The sequence below is a fragment of the Nyctereutes procyonoides genome, unplaced genomic scaffold (assembly GCF_905146905.1).
Source record: "Nyctereutes procyonoides isolate TBG_1078 unplaced genomic scaffold, NYPRO_anot_genome, whole genome shotgun sequence".
NCBI classification, from domain to species: Eukaryota; Metazoa; Chordata; class Mammalia; order Carnivora; family Canidae; genus Nyctereutes; species Nyctereutes procyonoides.
The window spans coordinates 55,540,927-55,553,988 of NW_026575146.1; the positions used below are offsets into that span (position 1 = coordinate 55,540,927).

The 13,062-nt window shown below is 38.9% G+C and overlaps 1 protein-coding gene across 3 annotated transcripts in view; it reads right to left on the minus strand.

The window, feature by feature from the left end:
- Positions 1 to 614: 614 nt before the first annotated feature.
- Positions 615 to 13,062, minus strand: part of LOC129500181 (putative COBW domain-containing protein 7) — a 57,302-nt gene continuing 44,854 nt past the window's right edge. For all 3 annotated transcript variants that reach the window (XM_055310334.1, XM_055310335.1, XM_055310336.1), the window contains 5 exons: positions 10,558 to 10,609; positions 4,500 to 4,568; positions 4,332 to 4,397; positions 1,298 to 1,427; positions 615 to 917 (listed from right to left, as the gene is read on the minus strand). In XM_055310334.1, coding sequence (XP_055166309.1) covers positions 811 to 917; positions 1,298 to 1,427; positions 4,332 to 4,397; positions 4,500 to 4,568; positions 10,558 to 10,609 — 424 coding nt within the window. In that variant the 3' untranslated portion in view covers positions 615 to 810. The remainder of the gene's footprint in view (positions 918 to 1,297; positions 1,428 to 4,331; positions 4,398 to 4,499; positions 4,569 to 10,557; positions 10,610 to 13,062) is intronic.

Sequence of the window (13,062 nt, forward strand, 5' to 3'; positions counted from 1 at the left end):
AAAAAAAAAGTTTTTGTTAATAACAGTAAAAAATCATACCTATACCATCAGTATAAGTGTTGTTCTAAGGGAAAAAGTTACAGTGTGAAAGTAAGTTTTATCATCAAGATTATAGGGATGCCTGGGTGGCTCAGTGGTTGAGCATCTGCCTTTAGCTCAGGGCCTGATCCTGGAGTCCCAGGATTGAATCCCACATCAGGCTCTCTGCATAGAGCCTGCTTCTCCCTCTGCCTATGTCTCTGTCTCTCTCTTTCTGTGTCTCCCATGAATAAATAAAAATCTTAAAAAAAAAAAAAGATTATAAATAACTTCCATGGGTGAAAAGTTTAGCATATGGAAGTCCCAAAGTAATTCTGACAAATATTTTTGTGAAATATCTATTAAACAAAAACAAAAACAACAAAACTCTGGGTGTCTGGGGTGGCTCAGTGGGTTGAGTGTCTGTCTCTTGATTCTGGCTCAGGTCATGATCTCAGGGTTGTGGGATCAAGCCCTAGGTCAGGCTCTGTGTGAAGCATGGAGCCTGTTTAGGATTCTCTCCTTCCCCCACATGCACACCTCCCACATACTCTCAAACAAACAAACAAACAACAAAAAAAAAAACCAAAAAGCAATTCAGAGGACATTAATTTTATTGTATGAATGTCAAATGTTTGAAGTACTTACATCTTATGTGTTCCATAAAATAAACACTATTTTAAAGTACAATGGAATCCACAGCAGAAGAAATACATAGAAGAAATGCTTGAAATACACTCAGTAGGAAACTTACTCCTGATTTATCACCTAATTTCTGTGATGCTTCTAATGTTATAGGCAAACTTGATCTTCTTTGAAATGTGTTGTCCACCGCTTCTCTGCTTCAGTCACAGTAGCTACAAACAGTTGTCTTAGGATCTCCTTATCTAAATTCCTGCCTGCAAACAGAATAAACATGGTGTGATTATATTATGCTTATTAAAGATGACAGTTTGCCTATCAATTCCAAATCATTAACGGCTTGATAATCTTCAGAAATTTACACAAGCTAAATAATTAGTGATTCCTTCCCTTAACTTCCTACTTCTAGGTAAGTCCCTAGAACCAAATTGGCATTTTAATTACTTTCCTAAATTTGAAGAACAAAACCTCTAACAAGTTCTAATGAGTATTATCACATCATGAAGACAAATACATTCACCACAGGCTTAGTTAGGTTGACAAAGGGGTTGAGATTGGTTAATACTGGTTAAGTACCATATTATATCACTTTCAAATATACGTTTTACTTCGCTTTAGAAATTTAACTGTCACTTACCAATAAGAACCAATCGATTTGTTCTCTCAGTGTCATCTTTCCAGCTCAGTGGAGTCTCCTCCAGATCATAGAGCTCGTGGACACCCTGGACAATCACCTGCTTTGCTTTGTCTTTGATCGACACCAGCCCCTGCTCACAGGAGAGGGATCAATCAGCCTCAGTTCAAATTTAAAGCAGAAACTGAGCATCAGTGTTATGGATTATTCCTATTCCATTTTAAAGACAAACCCATGAAGATGCTGTTAAAATTACTTGAATCCAGTTATTTGTGCATTATAGAAACAGTTTCTTAAAGCTTCCAACTTTTATTTTTTATTGATTTATCTGAGACAATGAGAGAGAGCAAGAGAAAGAGCATGAGCAGGGGGAGCAGCAGAGGGAGGGGGAGAAGCAGACTCCCCACCAAGCAGGGAGCCCAATGCAGGGCTCCATCCCAGGACCCTGAGATGATGACCTGAACTGGAGGCAGCCGCTTAACAAACTGAGCCACCCAGGTGCACCTAAAACCTCCAATATTGTTAAAAAAAAAAAAAGTGCAAAAATCCTTTTTTCTAATGATAAAATTAATATGTTAGGCTGTCCTTTCAGCATTACAATAAAAAACTGAAACAACCAAATGATAAAATATGCATTTAATTCCTTTTTTTAAAAAAGATTTTATTTATTTATTCATGAGAGACACATACAGAGAGAGAAAGAGAGAGAGAGAGGCAGAGACACAGGCAGAGGGAGAAGCAGGCTCCTTATAGGGAGCCCCACGTGGGACTCGATCCCAGGTCTCCAGGATCACGCCCTGGGCTGAAAGCAGCGCTAAACTGCTAAGCCACCAGGGCTGCCCAAATATGAATCTAATTCTATTGATTTATTGATTTTTCTAAGGATTTTATCCTTGTTTCACAGTTTTAGTGGGAAAATTTGAGGTATTAAAGGACTCGGGTGATAATTTTGACTGGGTTGCAATGAGCAGTGCAGGGAATGACGGTATAAAGGAAAGGAAACAATCTGGATAAAGTTTCATTTTTTTAATTGATGTGCCAAAATGAGAAATGAATTATTTCATATAAACTGGTCCCTCAGAGGAGAAAATTTCTCTAAAATAATGTTTATCATATTTGTTATAAAATTAATATAGAGGGAATCCCTGGGTGGCTCAGAGGTTTGGTGCCTGCCTTCAGCCCAGGGTGTGATCCTAGAGTCCCGGGATTGAGTCCCGCATCGGGCTCCCTGCATGGAGCCTGCTTCTTCCACTGCCTGTGTCTCTGCCTCTCTCCCTCTGTGTCTGTCCTGAATAAATAAATAAATAAATAAAATAAAATAAAATTAATATAGACATTGCAAAAACAGTAAGAGACAAATGACTCATAGTCACTCCTGCCACATAACCATGTATTTTAGGTATATGTTCTTCCTGTTTTCCTTTGCCCACTTCTGTTTTCTTTTTTTTTCTAGTTTTACTGATAAAATTGACATACAGCATTGTATTAGAGTGTACAGTATGATTTGATTTCTGCTTTTAAAATCTGAATATGTAATAACTCCTCAGAAAGAATGATCTAAACATCAATTTTCTATTACTTGTATAAAGACTTGGAAGTGTTAGCTATTACCTGAGTGAACATTTTAAACATGTTTATCATTATCACACTAACATTTTGTAGCCAGAAAAGAAGGAAGTCTATAAAGGTGAAGGCTGTGTTGCCCCAGATCTCCCAGTGTTGTTGTGATAGAGGAAGGCCAAGGGAAGAACCAAGGACAGACGACTGCAGACAAACTGTCACGCTGGGATGGTGCAGGAGGAACCATTGAACTCTGTGTGGAGGACTTCGTGGTAGCATTCATATAAATGCCCAAAGGGCTGCTTTTGTACTGAGTACCCCATTCAATAGCAGGAGATAAAAGCAGTTACAGAATGAAATACAATCTCTCAGTTTAGGATCATGGGATGTGGATGGTGCTCCAGTCATTAAAGCAGCAGCAGGATCACACTTAGTTCCTCTGGGTGGGAATGACCTGTGAACAGACTGAGTGTCACCCACGTCGCTCTGAACAGGATCCCAGGCAGAGCCAGCACAGGAAGTAAAGAAATCTAAACCTGGATGGCTTCTCAACAGTCTCTTTGTCATTCTATGACCCCCGTGAGTTAGCTGCTAACTGGAAAATCCCGTTACTAATAGTAATAACAACAAATAGTAAGAATAAAAACTTCATGCATACTTCGAGAAACGAGAGTAGACAAATGACTACTGATCGGTTAAGCACACAACTAGAACCATTGCCCCCTGAAAAAAACTTTCCGTGACATAAATACCCAAACACCAAGTAACACGAATGGGTTTCCAAACACAGAGCAAGAATTCCAGTCTTTTCTAACTCTGTTTATAGTATGATAACTGTTTAGTGTCTGCTAAATGCACCAAGCAACACAGATTTAGCTGCAGCAAGATTTCTGATGTTATTTCTCTGTTAATGAAGCTCTCTTGGAAAATTAAATGAAAAAATATTCAAAGGGCGCCTGGGTGGCTCAGTTGGTTAACTGTCTGACTCTTGATTTCAGCTCAGGTCATGATCTCAGGGTCGTGAGACTGAGCCCCACATGGGGCTCACACTGGGGACAGAACCTGCTTAAAATTCTGTCTCCTTCCCACTCTCTCCCCACTGTTCCCTAACAACAACAACAAAGATGTTCATTCAGTTTTCTCTAACTGACCATGCTACATGCCAAGGAGAGGAGTTCCAGCGAGTCAAGCTCATCAGCCAGATAGCTGCTCAGAACACTTGGGAGGAGAAAACAGGAGGTGATGTTTCAAAGCACACAGGTTGTTTTAGCTGCAACACTAAATGAAGCTATGCAAATAAACCACGCTTTATGCAGTGATTTTCAAAGCTTCTTTTCAGCAATGGAAAGAAGAAAAAATGAAAACAAACAAAAGTTATTTGTTCTAAAACCAGTGCTTGTGTTTAAATACAGTTTAACAGTCAAGAAAGGAAAGGGCCTTTGTCCAAAAGTATAAAGGTAGAGACTGAACACTGTACCTTTAGCCGTATGACCTCCATGCAGTCATCATCCTTGTTTCTTACATTCTTCTCCCACAGAAGATTCTGCATCAAGTGACATATTTTAGTAAGACTAACCATTGCTGCCAGCAACCACCATGTAACACAACAGGTGGCAAATCATTATCAGTTAAATAGTGCATTCACCTGAATAAATACATTCAGACTTTCTTCCTTTGCATTTCCTGGTACTTCAAATGTCACCGTAATAATGCTCTAGAAATCAAGAGATAATCAATCATGATTTTTTTAAAATAGTAATGTTGATATATTTTATAGCAATGTTGGTACATTTTAAGACAAAAGTAAGGAATACATTCATGAACATGTATGCTGCCTAACAACTATAGTGGGTCTATCTTTTTCACTATCTCGCTGAGTTCTAGTGGCAGTAATTCCATTTTTAGTATTCTGCAGAGGTGATCAGTGGGTTCATATTTAAACAGAGAAACTTTTATGAAAGGATATTCATGGTTTAATTCATTCCTTCCAGGACTCTCAGCACTAAGTGGGAAGGTAGTATCTACAGTGTACTTGACTATCTACCAAGCCAGATACTATTGTCTGGGTCACTTCATCTTTTCATTTACTCTGTGACAACAATCCTGTGGAATAAAGAGAATTACTTTCTTTTTATAAATTGGGGGGGAATAAGGCTCAGAAAAATTAAACTACTTAGAGCTGGGAGTAAAACTCAAAAACAAAAGTATAATTCTGTTCTCTGGAAAAAATACAAAGGAAAAATTCAGCTTATCTCTGACCGAGCATGTGCCAAAGGGAAAAAGAGTATCTGGAGATGAGAATAAGAGTAGAATGTCAACTTTGGTTTGAGAAGGTTGACATCATTTAGAATGTTAACGCTGAGATCTATTTTTCCTCCTGCTCCTGATAAATATCTCACTGTCCACTCTAAGGAACCAGAAGCTCAAAATTTCCTGTAGCTGGTCACATAACTAAAATCCAAAGCTCCATTTGTTCCTGTAACCAAAATTTCAACTTAATGATAAAAATACACAAGGGCTAAACATAAAATGATGATAACACAACCCCCCCCCCCTTTAGGAGAAGATGCTCAAGCCAAGCTTTAGAACAGGAAGGAGAAACATAGTAAAGCACGGCTTTCAATAATTTCCTAAAACTTCATATATTAACACGAACAGAAAAACACAAGGCTTTTTTTTTTTTTTTTAAGATTTCATTTATTTATTCATGAGAGACACACAGAGAGAGGCAGACATAGGCAGAGGGAGAAGCAGGCTCCCTGCAGGGAGCCTGATGCAGGACTCGATCCCAGGACCCTGGGATCGTGCCCTGATCCTCAACTACTGAGTCACTCAGGTGCCCCAGCAGACAGGCTTAAAGCAGAAAATAGGAAAAGACCAAGTTGTTTTTTATCCAAACATATAGGACTGGAAAAGGTCAGTACTAAAGACCAATCTAAGGACAAAATATACTGACATTTAGTCTCCACTGTTGCTAGCAACAGGAAAAGCAGAAAGCACTTTCTTGTGAGACATGAAATCCAACTAAAATCGACTTTAAAATGTCAGCTTTTTAAAAGTACTTATTTTGTCACCATAGCCAAGAGATGGAAACAATATAACACTAACAGACGGATAAAGACAATGTAGTATAATAGTTTGGTACTAACATGTGGCATATTAATGAACCATTATTCATCTTAAAGAAAAGGAAATTCTGCCCATGTGCCACAAACATGGATGAGCCTTGAGGACACCATGCTAAGTGATGTAAGCCAGTCATAGAAGGACAAATACTGCATGATTCCACTTAAGCGAGGTATCTATATGGTCAAACTTACAGAAGTAAAAAGTAGAAGGGTGGTTGCCAGGGTTAGGTGGTGAGGGAAATGGGGAGCTGCTGTCCAATGAACACAGTTTCAGTCATGCAAGATGAAAAAGTCCTAGAGATCTGCTGTACAAGACTATGCAGAGAGTATCAGCTAATGATACCGTATTTAAACATTTATCAAGAGCAGGGATCCGGGCAGCCCAGGTGGCTCAGCGGTTTAACACCGCCTTCAGCCCAGGGCCTGATCCTGGAGACTTGGGATTGAGTTCCATGTTGGGCTCCCTGCATGGAGCCTGCTTCTCCCTCTGCCTGTGTCTCTGCCTCCTCTCTCTCGCTGTGTGTGTGTCTCATGAATAAATAAAATCTTTAAAAAAAAAATTATCAAGAGGGTAGGTCACATGTGTTTGCCATAATCTTTTTTTTAAAGATTTTATTTATTTATTAGAGACACACAAAGAGAGAGAGAGAGAGAGAGAGAGAGACAGAGACATAGGCAGGCAGAGACATAGGCAGAGGGAGAAGCAGGCTCCATGCAGGGAGCCCGACGTGGGACTCAATCCCGGGTCTCCAGGATCACGCCCTGGGCTGAAGGCGGCACTAAACCACTAAGCCACGGGGCTGCCCGCCATAATTTTTTTAAAGCACTTATTTTTAAAGCTAAATAAACACACTCTGCTTTTAAACTATTTGTTTTATAAGTTTAATAGTATGCATTTAAATAGTTTTCTTTCCCTCTTAAAGCAGTCACTACAAATACCTAAAAGTCCATATCAAAATGTATAGCAATTATATAACATATCAAAATATATAGTAAAACACCCATAATTTGTCATTTTCAAAAGACCATAGCAATTCAACCTTTCAAACTGCTTAAAATGGGCAACCTAGGTGGCTTAGTGGTTTAGCGACACCTTTGGCCTGGGTGGTGATCCTGGGACCTGGGATAGAGTCCCACGTCAGGCTCCCTGCATGGGGCCTGCTTCTCCCTCTGCCTGTGTCTGTGCCTCTCTCTCTGTGTCTCTCATGAATAAATAAATAAAACCTTAAAAAAACTGCTTAAAATGTATTTTATTCAGTTGGATAACTTGGGTTTTAATATTGGAATGGTCTCAACATGGAACTCAATACTGCTTTATCCTAGCTTAAAGAATTCTTACTGGGAATGTCATTGCTTTTGGCAGGTTAGAGATATGACAATATTTCTAAGGGGTACAATTAACTCCAGTATGAGATTAAATGGGTTTTAAAAATCATGACAATGCATCAGGGGGCTCAAGGAGTGAGATACACATTTTAGAACTAGATGTTTTTCTGCACCAATACACTCTTCACACCGTAGACAAACCTTAAAGATGAAATCTGCAAACTCCCAGTGCAGAGGATGAGGGTCACAACTCATAATTCCTAATTTAATAAACTATGCACAGACTGCCATTTGAGTTTTTTCACCTTCTCACCCTCCAACCCTGGGTCCTCCTTATAGGAAGGAACAAGGAGTCCATGAAAGCTAGAGAGCTGCATTACAGAGGATTCAGGAATAAAACTTTAATAACATACCTACTATATCTTAGGTATTACCCATATCAGAATTTTTCCCAGTTGTTTTGAATCTAAAATTAACTCTCCTTTCCCCAGACACAGGAAGAAGCAAAATACCAAAGCAATCAGTCAGAAAATAAAATAAGGTACTACCCCTAAAATAAAATTTAGGAATAACTCCAAACTTTTAGTTTTCTTGTTTTTTTTTTTTTCTAATCTCCCAGGATATTTCCCTTGGTGTCCTACTCTTTGGCAAACAATATCTAACATGCAACAACTTCTGCCTATTTTCTTTCTCTGGAAGTAACATGTTCAACCCCAAATGTGAAACTCTACATGGTTCATTTCTACTGTGATACTCTGCTACCAAGTATGAAGCTGAAAGTCTGGTATCCTTCTCCAAATCAATGTGCCTTCCAGGTTTCTCTAGGCCTCGGCCTCTCCAGCCAAGCAGGCTTGTTTCCCAGCACTTCTCCCATCTTTCTGCCCCAGCATCAGTCAGTAAGGCTATTCAGGCAAGTCTACCTGTGAATCAGCCCTTGATTTATCCCATTTCTATTCCCCCTGTGACCCACACAGTGCAGGCTCTTGTCACAGGGCATCCTCCTGCTTGGTCTCCTGATGTCAGCTCCAATCCGGCTTACCTGACACTGTGGGACAGCACAGCATGAATTCTGCTTGCCCCACGCACATCAGCACATCAAAGACCAACACCTGAGCTTAGGATTCAAATACTAAACATCCACCAAGATTTCTACACAAGGGTCCTCTTGTAGAGCATTCTCACTTTTCCAATTTCAAAAATTTGGATTTCTCTTTCCTTTCTTCCAAACAAAAACCTCCTGGTCTAAGGCTATGTTTTGATGTTTTACTCAGAATAGCAGTTGCATCTTTGCAAAGAGTGCTGCTAATTGGAAAGAGACACAAGAGAACTCCCTTAACAATTGTGGAAATCTGTATCTCCATCTAAGAGGGAATTACAGACATAGGTGTTCATGCGTGCAGATGGACTGATACACAGGCACAAATATATGTAAAGACACACTGACTTGTATGCTAAAAACTTGTAAGCTTTACTGTACGTTAAAAATAAATAAATAAAACCAACTATCTTTCATAAAGTCTCAGACTCACTAAACCAAAGAAGACCATCATTCCCCTGAAACCCACAGTCCTTTGTCTGCAGTATTATATTCCGCCCTTTCTTATTGATCTAAAGCAGGAGAGTGCATCGGAATCTCCTGCAGAGTCTTAAAAAAAAAAAAAAAAAGACATGCCCTATATACTGGTGAAATAACACACTGTCTGGGGTTTAATAAACTCCAGCAAGAGCAAGGGCACTTGCACTTTTATTATACTATTCTACTTTTATGTATATTTGAAATTTTCTGTTTAAAAAGTACTCCACCAGAAGAAATGTGGAGCAGAGGAAATAAAATCAGCAAAAAGCTGACAGCCACTGCAACTAGGTTCCTTTTGCTATTCTCTATACTTTTGTATATCTTTGGAAATTTCTGTAATAAAATGTTAAAAATGTACATACATTTTAATTTGCACATACCCAGGCCCCACTCCAGCATATATGACAGGTGGGGACTACTGAGAGCATCCAATATATATCTTTTTTTAAAGATCCACAAGTGACTCTGATGTTCCCCATTTGAGAATCACAGCTTTTCATTCTTAGAACAAATTTTCACTGAGCAGCACCACACACCATGCCCTGTGCTAAGCACTGAGGAATCCACACTTAAGGAGTACACAGATTACTACAAGGAAAAAAGCAATTCAACCCAAACTACAAGGCATTATCAATGACATGACAGGGTATGTGCAGGATACCACAGGTATGGACACTAGCAATTATAAAGATTCTTGAAACAGACTTCTACATTCCTCATCTTTTACACCTATGACTCCTAGTGTGATGTCCCTCACCTGGAAAGTCAGTAAGAATACGTTTCTGGTTCATCTTTAGGACTACTGCTGAGTAAACTGTTGGTTTTTCCCAAAAATTCTACCACCAGAGAATTGTATTTCTCTCATTCACTCATTTTAAGAATTCCAAAGATGAATATTTTATTAAGTTTCTGAGAGGAAGAGTGGCACAAACACGGTAGTTTAGGTCCTTATAAATACGAGCCAGAATGAAGACAAACAAAAAAGTGGCCCCATCATAAAAAGTAATCCTTCAAAGACTGAGTGATGGTTTACAGAGGAGGGAAGACCAGACACCACTCACTCACAGGCCTCCTTGCTCTCACCATGTTTAAATGGAAGAAGTTACCTGAAACCTCCACCATCTATGACTTGCTTAAAAGAAAGACGAGTACAGTGAAAACATGTTTTTTTTTTTTGTTTGTTCCTAGTAGCTTCAATATTACCTCAGGGAGTACAGTTTGAGAGCTCCTAAATGAAGGGCACCTGAGGGAGTCAGGTTTTCAGTGCTAGCTGCAGGTGAAACTCAAAGTCAATTTTTATTTAAGCAGTAGATGCTTTTACCAGACTTTCCCTTAATCTGTTAGTTCAACATAGTTAAAAATAGGCTGCATATAGAACTCCCAGGCTGCTTTTAAGCGGTGATTTCTCACCACAAGAACTGATCAACTCTGCTGAATGACTTGTTGAATGGAGAAGCTAGCAAGCATGATTTCTTAAGATTCTAAAAAACTCTGGTTTGATGAATTCCTGTTAGACTTTAAGAAGCTAAATGAGATTACCTCAAAAGCACTCAAATTCTAAAAATTTGCAACACAGTTCAAAAATATTTTTTTAGCAAGTTTCAAATAAAACAATGCTAAAAGAACCAATTTATTTTTTTAAATGCTTAAAATTCTTTAAAGATGTTTTTTACCTGATCAAGGTGAGGCTGTGTTGTTGGCACATGCTGAAGTTTTTTCTGCAAACTAAAAACAACTGATTATAAATTCAGAGATCAATATACTTCCGATTTAACCTTCTACGTTACTTAGAATACAGAGCTACATAAAAGAAGAGAGTTTCCACAACTCAATTATACAGTTCCAATTTTACATACTGTTTACGTATTCTAATAGCAAAAAACTAGCAGATTGTTTAAAGATTTTTCCTGATGATGTGTACACATTTAACAAACACGCAAGAATATTGGTGGTTGCCAGAGGGGAGGTGGATGGGGCATGGGAGAAGTGAAGGGGACTAAGATGTACAAACTTCCAGTTACAAAATAAATAAATCAAAGATGAAAAGCAGAGAATATAGTCAATAATAGTGTAGTAACATTGTATGGTGACCACATTTACGGAAGTGAGCACTCAGTAAGATACAGAATTCTCAATTCACTATGTTGTACATCTGAAAATAAAACATTGTATGTTACACTTCAATAAAAATGTACATAAGTTCACATGCATAATATACACACAATACAGAAAAAACTAATCTTCAGCAACATGATTTTGTGTGGTTAAATATGTCAGCACGTTTCTTTTCAATTCCAACAGATCTATTACTGGTCTAGAAAAATACACATACAAATTTCCTCAACATGCCCCATGCTTCCTAATGCGAAAATAATGCTAGTACCTAAAGAAAGTTAGAAGAGTGTATTTTTTCCTTTATCAATGTTTTCCCTTAAACATATCTACTTATTAGGAAATAAGTAGTATCCACAAATATAAGTTTCGGGTCAGGTGCCAGTGAGAGAAAACAAAAAGAATCTTAAAAATGTACTGTTTTGATATGAAAAAGAACAAGAAGATCAATACGGCACAAGTTATACCCTTAACAACTTTAGCACACATTTGGACACTGATGGTGGTAAAGGCTGAGAGGAGGAAAAGGACTTAAAACCTTGCAGATGTTTTGCTTTGCAGAACAGTGAGGGGTAAATTAGTAACAGGGAGTTTAGAAAAGAGAAGAGGATTGTAGGAACTGCTGGAGGGAAATGAGCCTCACTGGAGGGGGTCTTAGTAGAGAAAGTGTCAAATTAAATCCTTCCCAGCTGGTTGCTCAGGAAAGGATTCTCCATTTTAGCAACTGAGCACAATGAAAAGTTATGCACAGGCCTGAGCCAGAGAGGGCATCACATAAGTAGATACTTCTTTAAGTGTCACCAATGCATTATCACTGTTTTTAAGCAAGTGTGGGATGAGATTATCTTAGAAAATGTTTGAAAAATCACACACTCTCTCATGTTCAATATTTAATGTTGTTAAAAATAACTGCCAACAACTTGTGCAAGGAAGGAAAGTTTTCTTCAACCCTCTTAGATGCCTGGCTGGGTGTGAAAATCAGAATGATTAACAGGAGAAAAGTGGGGATCCCTGGGTGGTGCAGCGGTTTGGCACCTGCCTTTGGCCCAGGGCGCGATCCTGGAGACCTGGGATCGAATCCCATGTTGGGCTCCCGGTGCATGGAGCCTGCTTCTCCCTCTGCCTGTGTCTCTGCCTCTCTCTCTCTCTCTCTCTCTGTGACTATCATTCATTCATTCATAAATGAATGAATGAATAAATAAATAAATAAAACAGGAGAAAAGTGTACAAGTTTATTAAGTTTTTTAAAAAATATATTATTTTAGAGAGAGAAAGAGAGAACGTGCAGGGGAGAGGAGCAAAGGGAGAGGGAGAGAGAATCCCAAGTGGACTCTCGGCTGAGTGCCCAGCATGGAGCCCAACACAGGGCTGAATCCCAGGACCCTGAGGTCATGATCTGAACCAAAACAAGAGTCAGACACTTAACCGACTGAGGCAGTCAGATACCCCTATTAATGTAAATTTTATGTCACAAAGAAGCCTTCATAAAGAAATGAAAAACCAAATAAATGGTTAAACCTGAGTGTTTTTATGCTACATTTGATGAAGAGTGGAAGGCTGAGGAAAGATGCAAGGGGGCAGAATATGAAACAAGTGTTAAACTGGGGGATATTCAGAGAGACCAGTATTTTCAGATTCCTCTGTGAGTACTTTAGTCTTTAGAGATAAGGATGTTCCTTTCCTCTGGGCACAGGGAGGGTACTCTCACGTGAGGCTTTTGTGAGTCAACTACTTCAGAAGAAATGGGAGAAAATATTTCCAAATCACATATCTGGTAAGGTGTAATACCTAGAATATATATATATATAAAACTCCTCCAGCTCATCCCAAAACAACAAACCACCTGATTAAAAAATGGATGCAGTATTTGCATAGACATTTCTCCAAAGATGATGATCTACAAATGGCCACTAAGCATATGAAAAGATGCTCCTGATCTCTAACCATTAGAAAAATGCAAAGCATAACCACAATGAGCTGCCACCTCACACTCAGGAGGACGGCTACTACCAAAACCAACTGGAAATACCGAGTGTTGGCCAGGCCTTGGAGAAACTGGAACCCCG